At 59.5% G+C, this 22,374-nt stretch overlaps 1 protein-coding gene across 3 annotated transcripts; it reads right to left on the bottom strand.

Moving 5' to 3' along the window:
- Window positions 1-514: 514 nt before the first annotated feature.
- On the bottom strand, window positions 515-21,059 carry CYP26B1 (cytochrome P450 family 26 subfamily B member 1). 3 transcript variants are annotated; one of them, XM_067007406.1, is made up of 7 exons: window positions 20,985-21,059; window positions 19,501-19,904; window positions 15,784-16,008; window positions 6,534-6,809; window positions 6,119-6,274; window positions 4,360-4,644; window positions 515-3,983 (listed from the first exon to the last, which is right to left on the bottom strand). In XM_067007406.1, the coding sequence occupies exons 2-7, from the start codon at window positions 19,702-19,704 to the stop codon at window positions 3,591-3,593; spliced, it is 1,539 nt and encodes a 512-aa protein (XP_066863507.1). In that variant the 5' UTR covers window positions 19,705-19,904; window positions 20,985-21,059; the 3' UTR covers window positions 515-3,590. The 3 variants fall into 3 exon arrangements, with proteins under 3 accessions (XP_066863507.1, XP_058935732.1, XP_058935736.1); XM_059079749.2 differs by lacking the exon at window positions 20,985-21,059 and having other exon boundaries at window positions 19,501-20,380; XM_059079753.2 differs by lacking the exons at window positions 19,501-19,904; window positions 20,985-21,059 and adding an exon at window positions 18,975-19,359.
- Between the last annotated feature and the right edge of the window lie 1,315 nt (window positions 21,060-22,374).

The raw sequence follows: 22,374 nt of genomic DNA, 5'->3' as shown, positions 1-22,374 counted from the left end.
TGATTCGATCCCAGAATCCGTTTGCTCCTGCAGCACCCATGAAACAGGCTCTGAGAAGTGCCTCACGGCACATGAGGCTGGGAGTTGGGAGAACTGAATTCTGCTCTCCTGTGTGCCACGTGGCTGTGGACATCCGTGTCCTCACTCGTGTGAACAAGATGGACTCTGCAGTGCTCTGGTTGCCGTGTCCAGGACCGAGACACCTGGCCCAGCCAGGCCCAGCCACATGGCCAGGGACACGGACCCCAGCTGCCCCGTGCTGCAACAGGCCTCTGGGGACAGTGGCCCTCCAGGTACATCCTCCCCTCCCCAGGGAACCTACTGCTCACAGGATACAGTCACAGACCTCTGTGTGCTTTCATGCAGGGAATGGGGGCTGGCCCCTCAGGGCAAACACTTCGGGGAAGAACTTCCTGCCTGACAGGTGGGACTGGGTGTTGTGGAAGGGAAGGTGGGTGGACGGGAGAACCCTTTCAGGGACCTGGGAAGGCAGAGACCAGAAAGCCAAACGAGGGTGAGTCCTCAAGGTTTATTATAGAAGCCTATAAAAGAGCCACATTGAGTATTTCCAAAATCACAAAATGCACAACTTTTTTTAATATGCAACATGGAATATTATATACAGATTAAAACCACGACGGCAAAAACACTCACACGGCACCAGTTTCATATCAAAACAAAACACACAAGTGCTTTTTCAATATTAAAACAACTGTGATAAAAACATATTAACATTTTGAACCATGTTTACAATAGAGGAGAAAATTCATATTTTACTAAATAACAAATATTTAACAGCAAAAACTTTATACTAAATATCTATTTTGAATTATAACAAAAATAGTACTTATAATAGTTTATAAAGACAGACACAAAAATTATAACATTTATGAAAAAACAAGTTTTGTGTATAAAATTATATTATAGCGATCTGGGCAGGGTCAAGATGGTGACTAGAACACAAATGCCAGCGCCCAACATTGAAAGTGCTTCAATCTGCAAGCCCATGGCGGGAAGAGTTTTGTGGGGTTTTGTCTTTTTAATGTCAAGTTACAATAGTAGGAATGGTAAGTGAGAACACATCACCCACCTAATGCTACCTCTATAAAACCTACACACTAGCACACAGACACGGATGGATGTAAAGAGGAGACATGGGTGAGTCTCAACATTGGAACCCTCCTGTCAGCCAGTCAAGAGCTTTCTTCAGTTCTCTTCTTATTGCCTTTGAGACCCAGTGGGGCCAATGATCCTTCCCTCCCTCACAGGGATCCCCTCAGCCTTGCCTTCTCTGCCCCTCCCAGGCTGGTCACCCAAACCAAAGGCCACTGAGGTCTCCCGCAGCCCTCCAGCTCCCTGCCCCTCGCCGGGGCCAGGCCTGGCAGGCTTCCTGTCTGAAGCTGCACTTACTGCAATCCTTGATATTTAGTCAAAGACATTTGATTCAGGGCAAGCTGGGTCAGCTTAGAGGAAAATTAAACTTCCAGACACCGGGCTTTTTTGTAGGTAACAGATTCTGGTGCACCATGCAGCTGTTTTGAAGCTTTGATGAGTCTTTCCACATTTTTGCCTGTTTTTCAGAACGGGGCGGTGGGGTGGGGGAGGTTGAGAGATATTATTCATTCTTTTAAGGTTTTTGCCAATAACGTCTGTGCCGCAATTGCCTTTTAACAGTGAAAAGGTAGGAACCAAATGAAAGACTTGAGAATGGGGGTGAAAGACAGTCCGCAGGCACGAGCCTTTCCTGTAAAGCCCACCACAAGGCAGGTGTGCATGGGGGCGGGAGTGGGGGGCTGCCGCCTGCCCACTGAACACCACTGGGGGTGCCACTGAGCTGTTCACAGTGGCCACTGCTACGGAGAGGCAACTGGGGAATCGACGTCCCGCATTCTTCTTCTGTGTGTTTTTGATTTTCTCCTAAAGGGGATTCACCGCTTTTAAAACATCAAAAGCTAACAGAGAAACACGAAAAGCAAAGAAAAACTTGAAAACAGACAAAATCACTTATAGACTCACCATAGGCCCCAAACCATCCCCGGGAGGCATCCCTAATTGCCAACACTCAAAATGCCAGTGGCAGGAGCTGCTCTTCTTTCATCCCCTGACCAGCCGGTTTTCAAGCAAATCACTTCTGACAAATCACACGTACCCTCCTCCTCAGCTCTCGCTGCAGCGACCTCCTCAGCTGCCTCAAGACCAAGCAGAGGGCCCGAGTCAGCTCTGAGGAAGGGCTGCCTTCTGCACTCACCTCCCCTTGCTTTCACCTGGTCCCCGCACCCCTGAGCTGGGCTAAGCAGACAGTGGCATAGAGGGGGGAAGGGACTTCAAGGACACCTTTCCAAGGGCAAAGGGCAAAGGGTGAGGGTTGAGGGAGGGATGACGGAGGCCCTGGCTCCCCGTCAGAAGAAAGAACCCGTATCCTTCCCTATACTCACTAGCCAGAGTGGGGGGCACTGGGGTGAACAGTGACCAAGTGGGACATGGCAGCAGCCTCCAAATCCCTGGTGATCAAGGTTTCTGACAGAGCAGGGAGGGAGGTGGTGGGCCGTTTCCCCATCCCCACCAGGGTACAAAGGCAGATGTGCTGGATTTCACCTCGGGAGTGAGGCTCTGAGGTTGAACCCACAGAAGGTCTGGCGCCTGGGGGAGCTGCTCGACCCTAGGCCGGCGGGGGGCGGGGGGGGGGGCTGGGTCACTTGCAGAAGTCCTGCCGGGGACAGCTGGGATGGAGGCCAGGGGACGGAGGAGATACTTGTTCCAGTCCCAGTAACACCAAGATTAGGTTATATTAGTGAATAAATATGGGGGTGAGGGGAAGGCCATCCATGAGCCGAGGGCCTTGGGTGTATGTGTAATAGGGAGCAGGGAGGGCTCCAGGCCGCCTGGCAGAAAGGTGCGGGTGTCAGTGCGCGTGCCCAGGGCCACCAGGGAGGACGCTGGAAGGATAGGGCCTGGGGGTCCTTTACCCTAAGGTCAGAAGAGAGAAAAAGTAGCAGCAATAGGTAATTTCAAATGTCCAAAACGGCAAGGGGTGGGCCTCCAGGCTGGCTACAGCCTGGCCCCGCCCTGCCAAGGGTGACTGGTGTTCTATTACCCAGGATGCTGTTCCCCGCGGGCACTGGTGGCCACACCGGGAGGGGCACTCGTCTCATCTGAGCCGAGGCAGGAGGGGAAGGGGTGCTGAAGAAAGGGCCAAAGGGGCACCTCTTTTCCTCCCTCCCCCCATGTCAACCACCTGACCTCACACGAAAAGAGTCCAAAAGAAAAGAGAGGGGAGAGACCAGTTCAGAACATCACAAGCAAAGGCTGCAGCACAGCCGACACCTAACACTGTGATGGGCATGCGGGGTGGGGGGGCCAGGCCCTTTCCCGGGGGAGCTAAGCTGCTGGGGACTGGAGAGACTAGAGAGAAGCAGGGGCCAGGGGGAGAGCCCGACCCCGGAGAGCCCTTTTGACTTGGGGCAGGTTTGCCGGGGAGGGGAAGAGGGGCGGGCAAGGCCTGGGGGGCCCTCCCTCTTCCCCGGGCTCCAGGCCCCTCCCACACACAGGTTTCTACCCTTCCAACGCCTCCTGCCCCGAGGCCTGGCGCCCTAGACCGTGGCGCTCAGCATGGCCTCCGTCTCTGGCAGGATCTTGTTCTGGTTGGAGTCCAGGCCAAAGAACTTGACACTGAGGCCATCCACAGGGTGCAAGACGGGGACCAAGGTGATGCGGGGGAAGGTCCGGGTGGCCAGCTCGAAGCGGCTGGTGCTGGCCAGCTCCACTGCCAGCACCTTCAGGAACAGCTTGGCCAGGTGCTTGCCCAGGCAGGTCCGGACACCACCACCGAAAGGGAGGTAATGGAAGCGGCCATCCTTGTCCTCGCTCCGCGCCTGACCGAAGCGATCAGGGTCGAAGACGTTCACATCCTTGAACACGGGCGCCGTGTCATGTGTGTCCCGGATGCTGTACATGACACTCCAGCCTTTGGGGATCTGAAAACCCTGGAGGCAAGGCGGGGGCAGGGGTGGAATGTGGTGGTGAGAACCAGAGGAGGTCTGAGAGGATCCAGGACCTTCTGCCTGCCAGCCCCCACCCAGATGTTCCTGGAGGCACCCCACTGTGGTCCCCGGGGGACTGGCCAGCCTCCCCTTTTGGCATGTCAGTCAACCTACTTAGAGATGTCCCCATGCAGCTTCACAGCACACCCAGCTGGGCTGCATCTGACCCAGCATCTGGGTCCCTGCTGGGTCCCTCCCATCAGCCTGAAAGCTCCCTGAAAGCAAGCACCGTCTCCCCATGAGGCTGAGGTACCCCATGGGGAGCTGGTCTCTCCCATCGGCCAACCCGCAACCCCACAGCCCACGGGCCCAGCCTCACGTCAAGCTCGAAGGTCTGCAGCACAGTGCGGTAGCCACCGGAGACGGGCGTGAACAGGCGCATGACCTCCTTGATGACGCAGTCCAGGTAGTGCAGCCCACTGAGCGTGCTGAGGCGCAGCGTGCCCTCGCAGGGGCAGCCGCCACTGTGCAGGATGCCCTGGGCCCGCAGCTCCTCCCGCAGCTTCTCCAGCACAGCCGGGTGCTTCAGCAGCTGCATGATGAGCGAGGTGCTGGCGCTGGCGGTGGTGGCGTAGGCGGCAAAGATGAGCTCCAGCGTCCCGTCCTGCAGCAGCAAAGAGGCACCGCTTGCAACCTGGGTTCGGCCTGGTGGTCCCAGCCTGGGGGCAGCCCCTCTCTGCCGGTGTCCCCCAGGCCCCAGGGTCATCTAGCTGGGCCCTGCTGCTTCCTCTGAGCCTCACGTTGCTGAGCCATTTGGGCCACGATGGACAGAGGTCAGGGGTCCAGTCTCCTGGCTGGGCAGAAGCACAAGCCTAAAAGTCCCTTGGGGAAAGGCCGCTTCTCTCTCACTGCCAGATTCCAGGGCCGGCCTCAGTAGCCCTAATGAGTGCAGTGAGCTCACAGCAGAAAGAGAGCAAATCCCAAGGAGCAGGCACTGTGCGGGTGAGTGGGGGTGAGGTGCAGGGTCTCGACCTGGGCCTTCGGACTGGCAGCCCTAGCTCCTTCCTCCCTCCCCGGGAGAAGGACATCTGGTAGGTGGTCAAGAGAGCTGAGGGGTTGAGAAAGCAGTCTGGGGTCATACCCATGAGGACCTGGGATGGGACTGCAGTGAGAAGGCTGAGGGAAGGTGGTCCCCAGAAGACTTAGAGCCCCTCCAGGGTCCTCTGGGGAGCAGTGGTGCCCCTCACAGAGGCCCCACCAAGTTATCTTGTTCCAAGCCCTGCATTTTACAAATGTGGATGCTGAGCCCAGAGAGGGGAGGGGAAGAACAGGTCCTTTACTTGCCATGGCACCACCTACAAGTCGCAAAACTTCTTATGAAATGGGAAAGTCTTTGGGGGCTCCTTCCTGGCTCATGAGGAAAAAACAAAAACACAAAACTGGAGCTAGAACACAGGGAAGCAGAGACAGTAGGGACAGAGCAGTCGGCAGTGAAGTATCCACAGGCACCTGGCAAGCACGTGAGTGTCAGAGTCTAGACGAGGACGAACTAATGCTCCCCCCCTCAGGTGGAACATCCACCCTAAGAAAGGGCAGGCAGGAAGCCCTTCTTGGAGCCCAGTGTGGACAGTCTTGGGGCCAGCAGCCCAACTGGGCACAGCCAGTGCCAGGCAGGCTGGGAGAGTGTCAGGCGCCACCCACTTGAAAAGGCTGCTCTTCCCCAGGGGCTGAGGCTGCCCTCCTGCAAGTGGCTTCTCCTTCTGGGCCCGCATTTCCCTAGGTGACCTCCTAGGGCTACCGTGACCATAAAATTCTCTGAAATAGTGAATACTGGGGTGGGGGGCTGGCTGGGGAGAGTGAGGGGGTCAACGACGCTGCGGACGGACGCCGAGTCTGTTCAGGGTTTCTAAGAACCAGTTTTCGGTATCTTTTCCAACATGGTAGATGGGACTGTGGGTGAGATGGAGACAGTGGGGCCCAGCTGCTGTGAGGACCGCTCACCACCAGGACTGGGTGCAGAGCAAGCCGTGGGGAGGGCAGGGGCGGCCCCGCCCGTGTGGGTGCTCCCACCCTGAGCAGCCCCAGCACGGAGCACAGACGTTTGCGCTGCCTGAGGTGGGTGGGGAGGGGTGCCCCACCTTCAGCTCCTGCATGGTCATCTCCTCCCCATGCTCCTTGCTGCTCTCGATGAGGATGTCCAGTGCGTCTGAGTAGTCCTTGCCCTGCGTGCACTGCAGCTTCTCCCGGATCGCCTTTTCCAGGCCCTTCTGTAGGGTCTGTCGTGCCTGAATGCCCTGAGGCGGGGAGGAGGCCATCTGGTTACCCAAGGGGAAGGGCAGGGTCACTGAGGGCCTCCTCCCAAGGCCGGGCAGGGCGGGGTGGGGACTCTTCTGAGAGTTTCCCATCTAAGCAGCAGAGATCCTGGGCGAAGGCTCCCGCTGAAACCTCCCCTCTGTCTGTGTGACCAGTGACCATCTTAGCAGTCAGCTGCCCCTCCCTCAGGGTGGGCTCACGGATGCCCATCTCCTCTCCTCCCAGGCCCTGGGTGCTCACCCGCCGGTAGCCACTAAAGGGCAAGTCGACAGGCAGGGAGAAGACGTTCTCCACAAACTGCTGGTAGACCTCAAAGAGGTGCCCGAGGTCCTCCTCGGGGATGCTGAAGCCCAGCAGCACTCGGATGGCCATGCGGAAGGTGAGCTTCTGTGCCTCCTGGTACACGTTGATGGCCTCGGGGTGGCTGCTCCAGGCACGTAGTGTGTCCTGGATCACCAGCTGGATCTTGGGCAGGTAGCTCTCCAGGGCCTCGTGGCTGAAGATCTTGGAGAAGACCTGGAAGGCAGAGGGTCAGATGGACTCTGGCCTGCCCCTTCGGCCCAACTGATTCACTGCTGATCAGGGAAAACACCAGGTCCTTACCCTGATCAAGCTCAAGCCTTTCAGTCTCCTGACACAGTCCCTCTGCTGGCTGCTCTACTCTGAACACCCCTCCTACTGCCCACGTCTTGGAGGGGAGGCAGGGGAAGGACGAGATTAAAACACAGTTCAGGGCTTCCCTGGTGGCGCAGTGGTTGGGGGTCCGCCTGCCGATGCAGAGGACACGGGTTCGTGCCCCGGTCCGGGAAGATCCCACATGCCGCGGAGTGGCCGGGCCCGTGAGCCATGGCCGCTGAGCCTGCGCGTCCAGAGCCTGTGCTCCGCAACGGGAGAGGCCACAACAGTGAGAGGCCCTCGTACCGCAAAAATAAAATAAAATAAAATAAAACACAGTTCATAAAGTTGGGACATTCAACATCACTCACAGGGTGACCTGAGCTGGCATTCCTTTCTGAAACCCCAGAAAATCATGTGCTCCAAATAATGGCAAAGCCCGGGGACCGGGCAGTCCAGCTGCCAACAGGTCTGCAGGCGATGTGGCCATACCAGAGTGGGAGGCAACACAAGAGGGCGCTGGGCAGGGCTGGAGGGGAGGCTGCCCCTCCACTGCAGGGGCCATTCCCGAATGCCCAGGCCACGGGGCAGACATGGCCAGGAGGAACAGAACACAGGTGAATGGACTGGACAAGGAAGAGGTGGAAAGCAGTAGGTGGCTCTTTTACTCTACTGATGGGAGAACAAGAGAGTCCAAGGCTAGACTGCAAGCAGGACTTCCTGAGACCCAAGACTGCTCTCACTCCCTGGGAAATACCTACTGGGCAGAGATCATAGGGAGTTTGTTAACTGTGCCATCCAAATGTTCAGAGTGTGGCCGGGTCTGGAGGCACGGGGATGGGGACAAGGCTTCCCACCTCAAAAGATCAGAAAGCCAAACAGAAGGCCTTTTAATTTCCCGCATCTTCCTTGTCCATTTTCAGTAGCCAGTGAGTCCCTGTTTCCACTTCCCTTGCTTGCTGTCCTCCTGATTCCTGAGCAAGTTCCTCAGCCCCCCTGCTGCCTCCTCACCCAGATGCCCCTGCGCCCAGTTTCACGCTGCTGCCCGGGGTGTACAGGAGAGGGTAAGATGTTAGTTTATTTAATGTTGGCCGGTGGGTCACACAGGCAACCAACAATGTCTCTAGCCCCGACCCCCAGAGTCCAGAGCAGAAGGGGGTGCCCCCACCGGGGCCAAGGGAAAGTTCACCAGGGAAGGCGGGGTGGGGGGGGCAGCACAGAGGAAAGAGACAAGTATTCCTCTAGCCGCACCCCCATCAACCCCACGCAAACCACACACACGCGCCCACCCTCCCCTCCTGCCCCCAAACACAACCACCGCACAAACTGTAAATGTGAGAATTTCCCCTGCAGTCAGCTCAAGGAGGAAAAGGTAACATTTTCCTGGCCTCAGCCCTGCATGGCTAATGGGAGGGCTGGTTTGCAGAAATAACAGTGCTGGCCCTTCAGTGGCCCAGCCAGGCGTTCACAATAGCACTTTCATTCCGAAATTCCCAGTGGGCAGAGAGGGAGGGAGGGAAGGAGGCCGGTGAGGGGCAGAAAAGCCAGCATTGTCTGGGGCTGCTCCTGCTGCTAAGGGACAGCTGAAACGTAGAAGGATGAGGGGAAGTGGCCGGGGACAGCCCAGGCCTGGCCAGGTCACTCACACCTTGCTCAGCTGTGAGGGTCCGGGGAATTTCCAGGGCCATCTCCCGCCAGGGTGCTCTCTGCCTCAGCTCCGCCCTCCTGGACCCTAGTGTCCTTTGGATGCCAGGTTCCACTCTTGGTCTAGGAGTTTTATGGGTAGGAGTGGGGCCCTGCCCCAGAGCCCATCACTGGCCAGCCTAGGGGCCCTTACGAAACAGCAAAGAGCCCACAGAAGGAGCAGTAAGTGGTCCGTGGGAGCCAAGCAGGCTCATGAGGGATGCAGGATAACTCCGTGGCTGCCAGGTGTCAGTGGGGAGGCTGGAGGTAGGGCAGGCAGGGGCAGGGGGGCCATGTCTGGCCAGAGCTAGCCAACCCAGGGCAGAGTCAAGGGCACTGCCCTGGAGGGAATGTCGCAGGGGTTGGTCAGGGCCCTCAGCACACAGGACACCGGGGCCCAAAGGTGAGCACGTGGAGGGGGAATCAAGCAGAGGCCCATGACGACCAGGACCAGCCGAAGTCAAAGTCAGCTAGGCTCCTAAGATGCAGTGGGTGGTGGGAAAAGGCAGGCTGGGCACCCAGAAACCTGAGTTTTATTTCCAGATCATCCACCAACTTTCTGTGGGATCATGGCCAAGTCACCTCACAGCCTCACGGTTTCCTCATCTGTAAATTGATAAGGTTGAACCAGGTGATCTCTGTGGTCCCTTTCAATGCACAGATCACACGAACACCAATATCCGTGTGTCCCTAAGTAGACGCTATCCCCTCAAAGAAGCCCAGAATCTGGTACCTCATCAGTCACCCGGTGTAAGTGCCTGCCAGGCCCCCACTCACACACCTCGTATGGGCTACAGTGGCTCAGGAGGGGCCATCCCAAGGTTACCAAAGGGGGAGCTCTGAGGGACCCCACTGCACCCCGAGGAGTGGCCAGACAGGACCCAGGGACAAGCCTTGCCCCGTCTGTCCCAAAGCTTACATTCCCTGCGCCCTCTAGCGATGGCCGGCTGAATCGCTCCTTCTCCAGCCTTGGGGGCCACGGAGAGCAGGAAGGACCCAAGGGGACCTGGGACTGGGCAGAGCGACTCCAAGGGCAGGGGGTCCACACCTGACCTCTAGGTGGGAAGGGGCCCTGAGCAAGGCCAGGAGCTGAAATGACCACAGGAAGCCTGCACCTGCAGGCCCCCCGGGATGGGGCTTCTGAAAGAATTGCAGCCACGACCAGGTCTCTTATCTTGACCCAGACAGGAGTCTGACTGGATGCTCTGGGGTCCCTTTCCTCCTGGATGTCCCATGATTCTCCTCAGAGGCCCCAAGAGGTGGAGAAACTACCCAAGTGAGAAGCCGAGCAAAGGCAGATTGTGGGCACTCCAGGCTCAAGGGGCTTTGCTCGGTGGTCACCAAGTCCATGCCCCTGCCTCCCGCCCAGCTGTTCCACAGGCATCAGAGCCTCCCAGGCGCCGGGAAACTCCAGGGCCTCATCCCTGGGACCGTGCCTAGCGTTAACAACGTGGGCACTTCCCAAAGCCAGGGCAGCCCAGAAACCACCGCCCACCACAAAGGCCAGGAGGAGGAGGAGGTGCCGCCCAGGGCACAGGAAGGCCTGGGCAAGTGGGGGCGGTCAGGGTCGGGACTTGGGCACAGGGGAAGGCACTGGTGGAGCAGCTCATTGTGAAGAGGGGAAGGGTTCCCAGCGGCCCCAGAGCCCACAGCCTGACCGCAGCTGCAGCAGGAGCCAGGGCTGCTTTGTTCCCCTCTGGGGCTTCCCTCGGAATTCCCACAAGTGAGCCAAGAATGCTGGACAAAGGTCACCGGGAGCCAGCCTGGCTCGGGCAGAGCCCTGCACAGGGAGCAGCAGGTATGGACATTCCATCCGAGTTGGCGCTGGGGAGAGCAGGGCAGAAGTGCATGGGAGACCTGGGAACTCCAGGCACAGACACGGAGCAGGATGGGCTCTGGCCTTGAAGGATGTACTTGGAAACCCTCCCCCAACCTCTACGGGTTTTCCCAACAATGCAGCTGGCTTAAGAGCCCACATCCCAGGTTCTCGCTCTCCCTGTAATAAAAGCTGAATCCACAACCAGGGTCTGGGGGAACCACCAGGGGGCTTGTCAAGGCTCAAATTCCGCATAATTGTTCCTACAAATGTCTCCCCCACACCCCCAGGCATCCCTCCCGACTCCTGCCTCTTACCCAGCGCCCCTGGGAGGGGAGTCGCTCACTGGTCCCCCATGACCCTGCACGCTGACCCGCTCAGCCAGATAACCTCCCCTTCTCAACTGGTGGCTGTGAATGGATGGAGAGGAGAATGGGCAGCCTCAGAAGCGGGAAGAGCCAGAGAGGGGATCCACTCCCCGGTCCAGTGACTCAGACTGGGAGGAATGGAGGCGGCTGCCCGGGAGGGTGGGGGCCTAGGTAGGCCACCCCGCCAAACCACCAGGCCGCGGCCTGCAGAGTGGAAAGAATAACAGAGGGCGGGCAGCCGCCGAGGCAGCACAGGGGTGAGGCCAAGGTGTGTACTTTATGCTCAAGTAAGGGGAGGACGAGAAAGGACGTCATCCCTCAGCTGCCTGGCATTTTCACTGGACCTCCACTCCACCCTGGCTGCCCCCTGAGCCAGTCCCCACTCAGCCCCTCTGACTGGGAGGGGCTGGCCAGATCCCCCCGCTTCTGGGTCCCCAGCATCTGTGGGCAGAGTATCTGTCCCCGACTCGAGTCCAGCTCTGACTGTCCCCCCAACTCTTCTACACACAACAAAAGCACATTGTGGATGAGGGGAGAGCAGCACTTGGCACATACCTGCCGGGCTCTGAGAAGTTCTGTCCAGACCCTCCTATCCCTCCTCCAACCATAGAGAAACCCCCTTAGACAGCTGAGGCCCAAAGAAGGAAGGGCTTTCCCAAGGTCACAGTCCGGGGCACAATTGGCCACACTCACCAGGGTCCCTGAACACCCTGCCTCCCACTAATCCAAACCCCACTGAGCCACCCTCTACCAGTCCTGGGGGCTCTGGATGTATCTAAGAGCTAGAAGGGGACGCTCCTCTAGGGCCCAAATTTATTCTAAGGGTAAGGCCAGCTGTTTTGGCTACTCTGTCAGCCCCTGGAGGCACACCCACCCCTGCCCTTCAGCCCCGGGAACCTGGAACTGATACAACAACTGGCTTAGAGGGATCAGGGCCAGAGAAGACCCCAGCCAAGCCTCCCCACTTCCAGCCAAGGCCACAACTGTCTCCCAAGGTTGGGAGAGCAAGCATCACAGCATCACAGCCTTGGACCCCACCCTGCCCTGGGAAAAGGACACCGAGGGAGGTGAAAGGGAGGGCCCACACCACTCACCCCTGCCTGACACAAGGGCACGAGGAGGGAGGGCACCCACTCCCTGGTGGCTGGCCGTGGGCACCCTCCCCCGCTGACCTTCAGAGACAACCGCTCCTGCCACCTGCCCCCTCAGCAGCCCCTGATGCTACAGTAACTTTCGGTGAAGGACCTCCGCTGGCAGCACGAAGGTTCCGTGCCTCTGCCAGGGGGCGGGGACAGAGCTCCCAGTAGCACGGCTGCCTGGCCATGCCACTGCCTTCCCATCCCACACAGGTGGAAACTTCTGCCCTGAGCTGAGCCTGGCAGACATGACTTTGACGCCAGAGGCTGTGCAGTGGTTCATAGGCCACCTGGAGCCAGTCTGAGCTGGCCTCCCCCAGGACCCCACGACCATGGGCCCTCTTGGCTCCGCCCTCCTGCTGAGGCACCTCCTGGCCTCTCCATCCCGGACACAAACCCCAGCCTACAGAGGATTTCTGAGGTGAGTGCGGTAACCCTGAGCCTGAGCTCCACCCCGAGCCAGGACGGGGCCCAAAGGCCAAGTCAGTGAGGATCGGTGGGTGGGCAGGCCAGCCTTCTTAATTCCTATCCCCAAAACATCTGGAGCTGTTCCCCCACCTCAGCCACGGGCACAGAAGTCCCTGAAGCCAGGGGTCAGGGTAGGAGGGGCAAGAAGACCACTCCTAGGGTCTCTCCAGTCCAGAGTTCCAAAGCTAAGTTCATCCTTGGGATGCACTCCAAGTTCTCTGACAGAATCTCAAGGCCACTGCCTGAAATGCCCTGAAGATGCTGGCCCTTTGGTGCAAAGAGACCCAGCCCTATCTCCAAAGGAAAAGAGGAAATGTCTGATCCTGTTGTGTGGGGCTGGGCACTGGATGCTTCCAGAACTACCCATGACAAACCCCCCCCCCACTCTGGTAACCCTCCCTCCCCCATCTTCCCTATCAGACTCCATCCACCCTTCCAGGGCAATACTCAGCTTCTTTGCATACAAAGAGAAATGCAGTCCCTCCCCCATGAACCAGAGACCTCCTGGCCCCAGGTAGGGGAGGGGTAACAAAGGAGGAGGGACAGAATCTGAGGTGAAGCTATAGGGACACAGGCCTGGCTTCCAGAGAGGATTCTGTTAGATTGGGCAAGGTATTCTGGACATTCTCCCTGGCCACCCTACCCCTCTTGGCCCTAGACCACCAGGGCAGCCTGGACAAACACCTGGAGTGCAGTGATGGCTGTGAGGAACCCCTCCCCAGCACATCTGGTCAGACCTCCAGAGAAGGGGTGGGGTAGCAGCCCCAGTGGAAATAGTGATGGTCCTAGCTGCCCGCCAGCAGGGCCTCAGCACACCTGGCCCCCACTTCCTGCGAATACATCCTGACCAGGCTGGGCCCGGCCCAGCAGCCCGCTCTCCAGCCTGCTTGCAGTGTGGCTGGCTAAGGCAGAGTGATTGGCACAGGGCAGTCCCCACCCTGGCCAAGTTGGATCCACCGGGCATTGGGTCCAGCAGACTGGCCATTCTCTCCAGGACCAACCTGTGTGTCTCTGAGTACTCTCTTCTCATCCCTCCAGCTAGATTCTACTTCTTAAGGGCAAGAACCAAGTTTCCAGCTTTATGCTTGTATCTAACCTAAGGCCTGCTACTTAACTCAGTAAACTTAAGTTTATGGAACATCAATTAGAGATTTGGCAGGGCGAAGGACGTTTTCATCTGCCCATTTACATAGGACGCACATGCCACATAGCAAGCACACAACTAGCACACAGAGAGACAGCCCTGCTTTGGGTTCCCAAGCCTCTGTCAGGATGAGCTGGTTTCTGGCTGCTCCCTTATTCGCAAGGTGCTAGAGGGCAAGGGTGCCTGGAAGAGAGAGAGTATCTATGCCTCATCTGTGGTCCTCCTTTCTGGCCCCACCCAGGTCCCACCCCCTCACCCTGTCCCTCACTCCAGCTTCCTTCTCTGTGTTTTCCTCCAGCAGCATTCATCTGTGCCCCCCCCCCTTCCTCCCTGCCTCCTCCCAAATGGATGATGTAAACCAAAACCTTGGGGCTTTCCAGGAGGTCCCTCCCCACCTGGAGGCCCAAAGCCAAGTCAGGCAGAGGGTGAAGGGAACTGCAGGGCAACAGCCTCTCCCTAAAGCCCTCTGCACCCCCAGGGTCTCACACTCAGGTCCTGACCAAGCCTTCTTCCTCCCAGCACTCCCTCCCCACCTCCACCCTGACCCTCAGCTTCTGGCAGCCCCAGGTGGGCAGGGCTGAGGAGGGCTCTACTTGGTGGCTTAGAAACCACTCTCCCATGGATGCCTGTGTTGCAGGCTCTGCCCTGCCTTTTCTTCCTTTCCCGACCTGGTTCAAGTCCCTCAATCTCTCCAAGCCTCGGGCTCCTCTTCTGTGAGAAAGGGACAGTAATTGCTTTCTTGTCAAAGTCTTTATAAAGATAAAATGAGGAAGCAGCCACATTCTTTGGAGCTGGGTTTCTGAGGCTCAAGCTCTCTCCTAACTCTTTGAAATACGCTTTTGGTGGAGTCACAAAGACTAAGAAAAAAAGGAGTGTTAGGCATATTTGAAGAGCCCCCATTCCTGAGCCTACGGCCCCCTCCCAGCCACTCCCAAGAACCCTCCCCATCTGCCCCCGGGCTCTGTTAGCTGTTTCCTGCTCTAGTGAAGCAGATGGGAAGACTACTTCAGGAGCCCCTTTCCCAGCCCCTGAAATACGTGCTTTAGCGAGGGCGGGGTGTGTGTGTGTGTGTACGTGCTGACCAGTCCCCTCTGATTTTTCCTCCTTTTGTCTGTTACGGAGTACTACTCTTCGCAGGCAGTTCGGAAGACGACAGATTCTACAGGATGAACTCCTCTGTTCACACACAGACGTCCGGAGGAGGGGGCTGCCCCACCATGGCCCTCTCCTGTCTCCTAGGCTCTGCCACTTTTCCCGGAGATCAGAGGCTGCCTCTCCCTTTCCTTTAGGTTTCAAACCGGGTGAGTCCTCTGACCCAATGGAAAAAGTGAAGGGAGGGGAGGTCGTGCAGCGCTGCCCCTCCCCACCCCCGCACCCCAGTCGCGGCCGCTTTAAGCCGGCGGGCCGGCGCCCCGCCCTCCGGCGGCTCAGCTTTCGGGTTACTGCAGTTCAAACAGCACGTGCCGCCCGCGCTCTGAGCCGCAGCGGCGGCGCAGCCCTGGGAGGGGGCGGGGAGGCTTGCCCCTTGCGCGCTGGCTCGCCTCCTCCGAGCCTCTTCCAGGCGCTCGGGAAATCCACAGGATAAACACCCACTTTCTCTTCCTCTTTATGGGAGGGGGTAGGTTCGCTTTGATCCCCCGCCGCGCCTCGGCTCGCCGAAGTTCTCCCACCCCTCGCCCTTCCCCCTCTGTCCAGACCGGTGCGCGCAGTGGCCCAAATTTCACCTCAGCCCTCCCAGGCAAGGCCCAGCAACCGCTGCCCACAAGGTGCCCCCAGCCCCCGCGCCTGCCCTCGTCGCCCTTAAGCAACCTGTGGCCGGGAAGCTAGGTATGATTTTAGAACGATCCGTTTCCAGTCCTCGGAATTCCAGGGGACGAAAAGGAGAAGCGCTGGCCACCGTCCGCCCTCTCTTTTTTCCAGGTTTGTGAAACACGACGATGAAAGGCGTTGGACGCCCCTGTCGCCGCATGTTCAAGTTGTCCAAACCAACCCCCAATTAGCCACCCGTTGGGCCTGGTAGTGCGCACGGCGCGGTGGCTTACCAAGAGGGCAGACCCGGAAGAGGCCTGTACAGGCCCTGGATCTGGGATCGCAGCCGTCTAGGCAGGGAGCTTCGGGGTCCTCCCACATGGTGTGCAAATGGGGGCGCGGATTCTGGTAGGGACGTCCCCGGGTCTCCGAGAACTCCTTATCCCGAGGCGGGTGCACGGGAGAAGAGGTTCGGAGCACGGTTGCGGGGCTCTTGGCCTAGAGTTCTTACCTTGCGCTTGTTGCGGTGGATATCGCCGATGGAGTTGGCCACCGTGTTCGGGCCCAGCAGCATGCGTGTGCTACGTGGCCACTCGGTGCTCACGAGGTGGTGCTCGCCCATGAGGATCTTGCGTACATTCTCCGCTCCCGTCACGCGGATTAGCGGCCGCCCGAGCAAGTGCGTCTTGAACACGTTGCCATACTTCTCCCTCCGCGACGACTGGAAGCCAGAACCCTGCGGGTGCCACGCAAAAACTTTCTCAGGGCCCACATCTCCAGATGGGACACCCGGGAGGCCCAGCGTCGAGGGCCCGCGGGGGAGGGGCGGAGAATCCCACCCGGGGCACCAGTCCCCCTACCCCCACACACACACGCATGCACGCACGTAGGTTTTATTTTTCACAGCATGCATAAGAACTGGGGCCTAGAGGATAATAAATAAAGCAAGGGTGCGAGAGGCCCAGGGCAACCCCCCGGAGGTTGTTTTTTAGTAATGACTTGCGGGAGGGAAAAGATATATCCTGGACTGCGGGACCAGAAGCTAGAACCTCCGCCTCCCCCCTCCACCGCCTAGCGCTCGAGACTCTCGGAATAAATATTTCCAGGCTCCCGGCCACCGGCTGGCGAGACCCCGCGGGGTGGCCGCAGGCCAAAGATTATTTATAGCGGCGAGCGGTCGGTGCCCGGAGGCAATCACTACAGATGGGGGTTGGGGTTTCCTCCGTTCGCTGGTGTGGGCCGCGAAGGGACCCGGCGGCCCTCTGAGGGCTCCGCAGGGTAGAGTCACGGGCCGGGAGCCGCGATTTTCCTAATGCAATATGCCCTGGTAATAACTGAGGAGGACTTTCGTCGTCGCCCTGGAGTTTGGGACGCGAGAATGGAGGAAGGCGCTTCCCGTGGGGCGGAGTAGGGCTGGGCGGGGCCGCCGTCGCAGGTAACCGGATCCCCGGCGGCGGCGGCGCGAGCCGAGCGGAGCCAGGCCCCGGCCCGGGCCCGGCGCTCGGAGGAGCTGGCTGTGTCGGCCCCACGCGGGTACCGGAAACAGAGGGGACCTCCGAAGGGCGGGAGCAGGGGCGTCCCGCTCACCTTTGACGTCGTAGCTCGCCACCCCACCGCGCATTAACCCTTCTCCGGCCGGGGCAACAGCCGGTGAGAAGGAGAGGGGCGCCACCTGTCAGGCCGTCCCGCCTGCCCGCCTGCAGACGTGCGGATGCCGGCTCCAGATCTGCGGGGTCATGCACTCCCCGGAGGGACACTCCGCTTCCTCTTTTCCCGGCTTGGTCCCCCTCCTCACTTTCCCTTCTTCCACGGAAAAGCATTCGCCAGTTAGATGTGTACACACCCCAGCCCTGCCGAAAAGTGACTCTGCAGAACCCGGAGCCCTAATCACTTTTCCACGTGTGCCTCCAGCCCGGGCGCGCGACAGGGAGCGAGCCCGGAGCGCCCGCGCCTCCAGGAGGGGGTCTGGGCCGCGGGGGACACCGCCCCACTCCCAGGTTGGCGGGTCGGGGAGAACTCCCGCCACCCTGCCGCGGTTCTAGACGGCGTCTACCCCTTTAAGAGAAATCAAGGCGAGGGTGGAGGTGCGACAAAAGGGGGCAGAGAGCGGGTTTCCCTCCCTCGATCTGCTGTACCGGTCTCTCTCACTACGTCTGACTCTCCTCTCCTGCGTTTCCTCTGTTTTTCTTTTCTTTCGACACAAGAGTTGGGTTGTGAATTTTCCGAGGTCGCCGCCGCCTTTCTCCCGCGGCACCCCCTCCCCCGCCTCTGATCTGCCTAACTATAATTAAAGTGCGTTTTTTGTGGCATTAATAAAGAGTTATTTGTCCGCCGTTTCCACGGTCTTCACAAAGAGTACTTTCATAGGGGCGGCCGCTCGAGCCGCGAGTCCAATTTATACAAAAATGTTGTATTTTTAGCCCTGGGCTCTGTTTAGATGGTGCACGGTGGAAACGGAGAGCCCTTGGAGGTCCCCCCGTAAAATCTGATAAATGACTCCGAAAAAATAAAGCTGGGATTCAGAGGGTTCCCATTAACCCCTTCAGTGCTTCTCTACACGCATCTCCCATTTCCTTCTCACCTCAGAGTCAAGGGCCCCGGGGGCGAACGGATGGGGTGGCGTAGGCCTGCTTCCCCCTCCCCATCTCACGTGCGGGTAGGACGCAGAACCCCAGAGGCCCTTGTGGGATTCGGAGAAAAGGTCAGGGGACGTTGGTGGCGGGGGTGGGGTGGGGGCGGTAAGGAAGGGGGGGCGGTGACAGACCGCGAATTCTGCAGATTGGCTCTAATACGGCAGGGGCCGAAGCCCCTGTGAATATATTTTATTTCCTAAATTCTCGGCCAAAAGCCTAGACCACCGCTGCAGTTAACCCTTTAAGTGTGTTGGCACGGGAGAGGCTCTGGGGATTTCTTTACGGCAGAGGGACGGGGGGAGGTCCCATTGGTTGAAGTGAACCCCACCTTGTTGCACGAACAGGCCCCCAAAGAGATGGGCTGATTCCGGGACTCCGGAAGACCGCAGGGCAGACGAACCTCGCGTGCCCCTCCCGCCCCAACTCTGCTGTCAATTGGCGCGGGGCGGGGCGGGGCTGCGCAGGGTGTATGTGTGTGTGCACGCGGATTACACGCGTCTGTTAATTTCAAGCCAAGCTTTCGCACTTCTAAACTCACAGGTCTCTGCGTTCACCTCCCGCCTCCGCTTTCCCGGGCCGAGGCTGTCTGTTTCAGTACAGCCAACCTTCTGCTAACTCCTAACAGCATCTGCCGGACAAACACGCGTGCACACGCCCACACAACACACCTTCCGCGGTTAACCCAGAGAACACCCCTCCCCAGAGAAAAACCTGCTGTGTATCGAATTGCAAAAGCGATTATCTAGCACTTGAGGATGTTAATTCCAGGTTAATCTCCCCATTACCTACCTGGGTCTGGTCCCCGACGCGCCCACCCCCATTATCACCAGCAGTGCGGGTTGTGTGGCGTCTCACAACAAACACAAACGCACTCTATGGGTCTCACACACACCTCTCCCAAGTTACTCTCCCCTGCTAGACTGTCCCCACCCAGTAAGTAAATAGACCCTTTTCTCCGAAAGCCGAGAAACCTCGGGTCTCAGGCTTCTCATTTTCCTTGGGTTACCTCCTTCCTTCCCCACCACAAAACACACACACTTTCTCAGACCATAGAACGGGGCTATAGTACCTGGCGTGGCCGGTGACGCGGCAGGAACACAGCCCGGGTCTTAAAGGGGCAATCCTGGCTGCCACTGGCCCACTCTTTCTTTCCCTGACTCAGTTTTCGGGTCCCAGTGACACCGCCAAGGCCCGGGAAGTCGACGGTGACTGGGGCCTGGAGCGCGAAGGGGAGGCGAAAGCAGCTCACGACTGGATGCCCCCTCCGGCTCGCGCTGCGCAGGGAGCCCCCAGGACGCTCGACGCACCCCTGTTGAGTCGCTCGCGACTGGAAAAAGTCGGTCTTGGGACCCCTCTCGGATTCGGCAACCTCTCTTACCAGCCCCTTGAACCTGCGCACCCGGCGCCAGCGGGCTCGGAACCACTCCTCAGGCGGACAGGGAAAGCCGGGGCGGCTCAGGCAGAGAGGAGGGAAGGGGCGGGGCGGGGACCCGTGCCTTCAGGCTCCCGGCGCCCCCTGGCCGGCCCGCGGCTCCATCCGCCTGGTGCTCGCCGCTAGCGGACCCTGGAGAGCAACGGAGCGAGAGCGCCCTTACCTGTAGCAGCCAGTGGCCGGTCTCTCCGATGAGCGGGAAGCCCATGGAGCCCTTAGGGATGGGCAGCTTGCAGCTTTTGTCGCGGGTGGCAGCCCAGCGCAGCTGCCACAGCTGCTGCGACACGGCCAGCAGCAGCGTCACCGACACCAGGCACGCGGCGAGGGTGGCCAGCGCCGACACCAGCTCCAAGCCTTCAAAGAGCATGTTGGCGGCCGCTCGGGGGATTGGCTGTGCTGGCCGCGGCGGGGGAGGGGAGGGCCAGACGAGAAGGGACGGGAGCGGCGGGGGAGGGGAGGCTGCCGCCGGGGGTCCTGGCACCTCCGGCCAAAACAGAAAAGGAGCAAGGAGCCGAGGGAAGGGAAGTGGAGGCTGCAAAGGGAGCGGAGACAGTGGGGGGAAATCGCCTAAAAGAAGAGAGAGGAGACACGAGGCGACTCGGAGTGTAACTTTGTTTGTTTGTTTGTTTGTTTGTTCCTTTATAGCGGGCTTAGGGGCTGCTGGAGGGGTGGTGAGACGAAGCCGTGAATCAAGCTGGTGGATTAGCTCTCCCCGCAACCATCACACTCGGAAAACTTTGGAAAACTTTGTCCAGTGGGAGCCTCTCTCGTAAGCCCCTTCCCCTGCTCGGGGGGGAAAAAAAGAGGGGGGGGGACAGAGAACTAGCGGAGAGAAAGTGCGATCGATTTGTTAAAAGTTTTCCCCTCAAATTCCTAGGTTAAAAAAAAAAAAAGGAAAAAATCCTGAATCCCCAAATTCCAACGAACCCAGAAACTTTGGGTGCGAGAGGGAAGGCTCCCCGGCTGAGGCGAGTGGAGAGGCGGAGCCCAGCGCCCCTGGGCTGCCCCGGGCGGCGCGCCGGAGCCCCAGAGCCGCCGCTGCACCCCCGAGGCGGGCGCGGCGGGCGAGGCGGCGCGGCGGGCGCGGGTGCGGAGCCGGCGGCCCGCGGCCCGGACGGGACGCAGCCGGCGACAGAGCCCCGGGCGGGCGCTGGGGCGGCGGCGGCAGCGGCGGGCGGGAGGGGTGAGGCGGGGTGGGGTTGGGGGAGGAGGTGAAAACCCGAGCTGGGCTATTGTATCAATTAAGAAAAGGCAGTCCGTCCCGGGACGCAGTCTCTCGGCTCAGGAGTTGCTGCTGGGAGAAGAAAGCGGGGGGGTGGGGGGGTGGGGAGAAAGGAAGGCAAAAGGAATGAAAGAAGGGAAAAAGCAGGAGGCAGGATTTCAGGGCTGATGGTTTTAAAAGCTTCTCTCAATGTGAATTTGTGCCTCTGAGAGCCAGGCGATGCGTGTGTTTATATAGAGCCGGGAGGCTGCGCCGTGGGCGCTCCGCCAGCACCCCCCACTCCCACCCCCACCCCCACCTCCGCCGCGCTCTCGAAGCCGGAGGCGTGGTGAGAGGCCGGCGGCCGGAGCGTGTGAGCGCCCGCCGGCCTCCAGCCCCGCCCAGGCCGCCCGCAGCCCGCAGCCCGCCGCCCGCCCCGGACCCACTTGTAGCCGCCGCAGGATCAAACTCAGTTCACCTCTCGCCTCCTCTTCCTTCTCGCCGGCGTCTCGCTGAGCCCGGCACCTACAGACGGACGAGATGAGACACACACACACACACACACACACACACCACACACACACACACACACACACACACACACACACACACCACACACGCACACACCACACACACACACACACACACACACACACACACGGTGTGCGCTCGCACGGTGCCCGCTTGGCTGCTAGGCTACTTCCCTCCCTCTCTTCCTCCTTGTCGGGCCCCGGCCCCCTTCCCGCATCCCAGGCAGTCCCGCGTGGGCCGTCGCCCCAGTAGCTGAGGTCTCAGGCGGACTACCCCTCGACTGAGAGGCTCCAAAAGCCCCTGAACCTGTGCTTAGGGTCTCCAGCTCTTATCCCGCGGGACCCCGCTGGCTCCTATCTCCCGGAACCCCTCAATCCTCTCATTTGCCACTCCCAATCTCTCCTAGCCGGGGGTCCTCCACCCCGGATCTGGACATCCTCAAACCTCGGAGGCCAAGGTCCCTTCCCTCCCCCCATACGTCTCTTACCCTACAGGACCCCGAAGTTACCCACTCCCCGTCCGCGTCCCGGGCAGCTGACGCCGCAGCCTTCCTTTCGGACACCTCGAGACCCCCTAATTTGTAGTCCCCTCCGCCCCCCCGCTGCGTCGGAGGAACCCCGATGCTGGTCCGGTGAATGTCCAAAGAGGACAAATGCTGCGGCCCCGGCACCCAGAGGCGGGAAGAGTTGGGTACAAACGTTCATTGATAAATTAGTAAATAAGCACACCAGGTGAGCGCGGCCACCTTCTTCCAGCCGGCCGCTGAGGGCCCAGCGCGCGTGCCTGTGCGAGGTGTGCGTGTGGCCCGGGGCCGCAACTGTGTGCGCGCGCGAGTGTGTCCCCGGGTCAGCCCGACGTCTGTGGAGCTGTGTGGCGTGTCTGCGGGTTTGTGTGTTCTCTCTGGCGCTGTATGTGTGTCTGTGCGTCGTGCATCCGTCTGTCATCTGGGCTCTCCTCCTGCGTGTCTGTGATACATGGAGCTATGCGTGCCAACCCCGACACGGTCTAGCTGGTGCCTGGCTCGCCCTCTCCCGCGTGTCCTGTTTCCCCCCAGCCCCCTGTTCTCCGTCGTTCACTCTTGCACTCCCAGAACAGAAGACGTAACCTTCAGTTAGGATGGCGTGTGTGTAAACGAAATTAGATTCCCCTTTTAACACCTCCCCTGCATCCAATACGAGTTCTATTTTAGAGTTCACCAGAAGAGAACGTGTGTGTGTCTAAGGGGCGAGCATCTGTGCTGTCCCTCCCCGTGTGAGCCCTTCCGAGGTTGATGTGGCGGGCGGAGATTTAAAAGCTCTCTTGCTT

The sequence above is a fragment of the Kogia breviceps genome, chromosome 11 (assembly GCF_026419965.1).
Source record: "Kogia breviceps isolate mKogBre1 chromosome 11, mKogBre1 haplotype 1, whole genome shotgun sequence".
In the NCBI taxonomy this organism is placed as follows: domain Eukaryota; kingdom Metazoa; phylum Chordata; class Mammalia; order Artiodactyla; family Physeteridae; genus Kogia; species Kogia breviceps.
The sequence above is the reverse complement of the archived record's forward strand: the minus strand, read 5'-3'. Positions and strand labels throughout refer to the sequence as shown.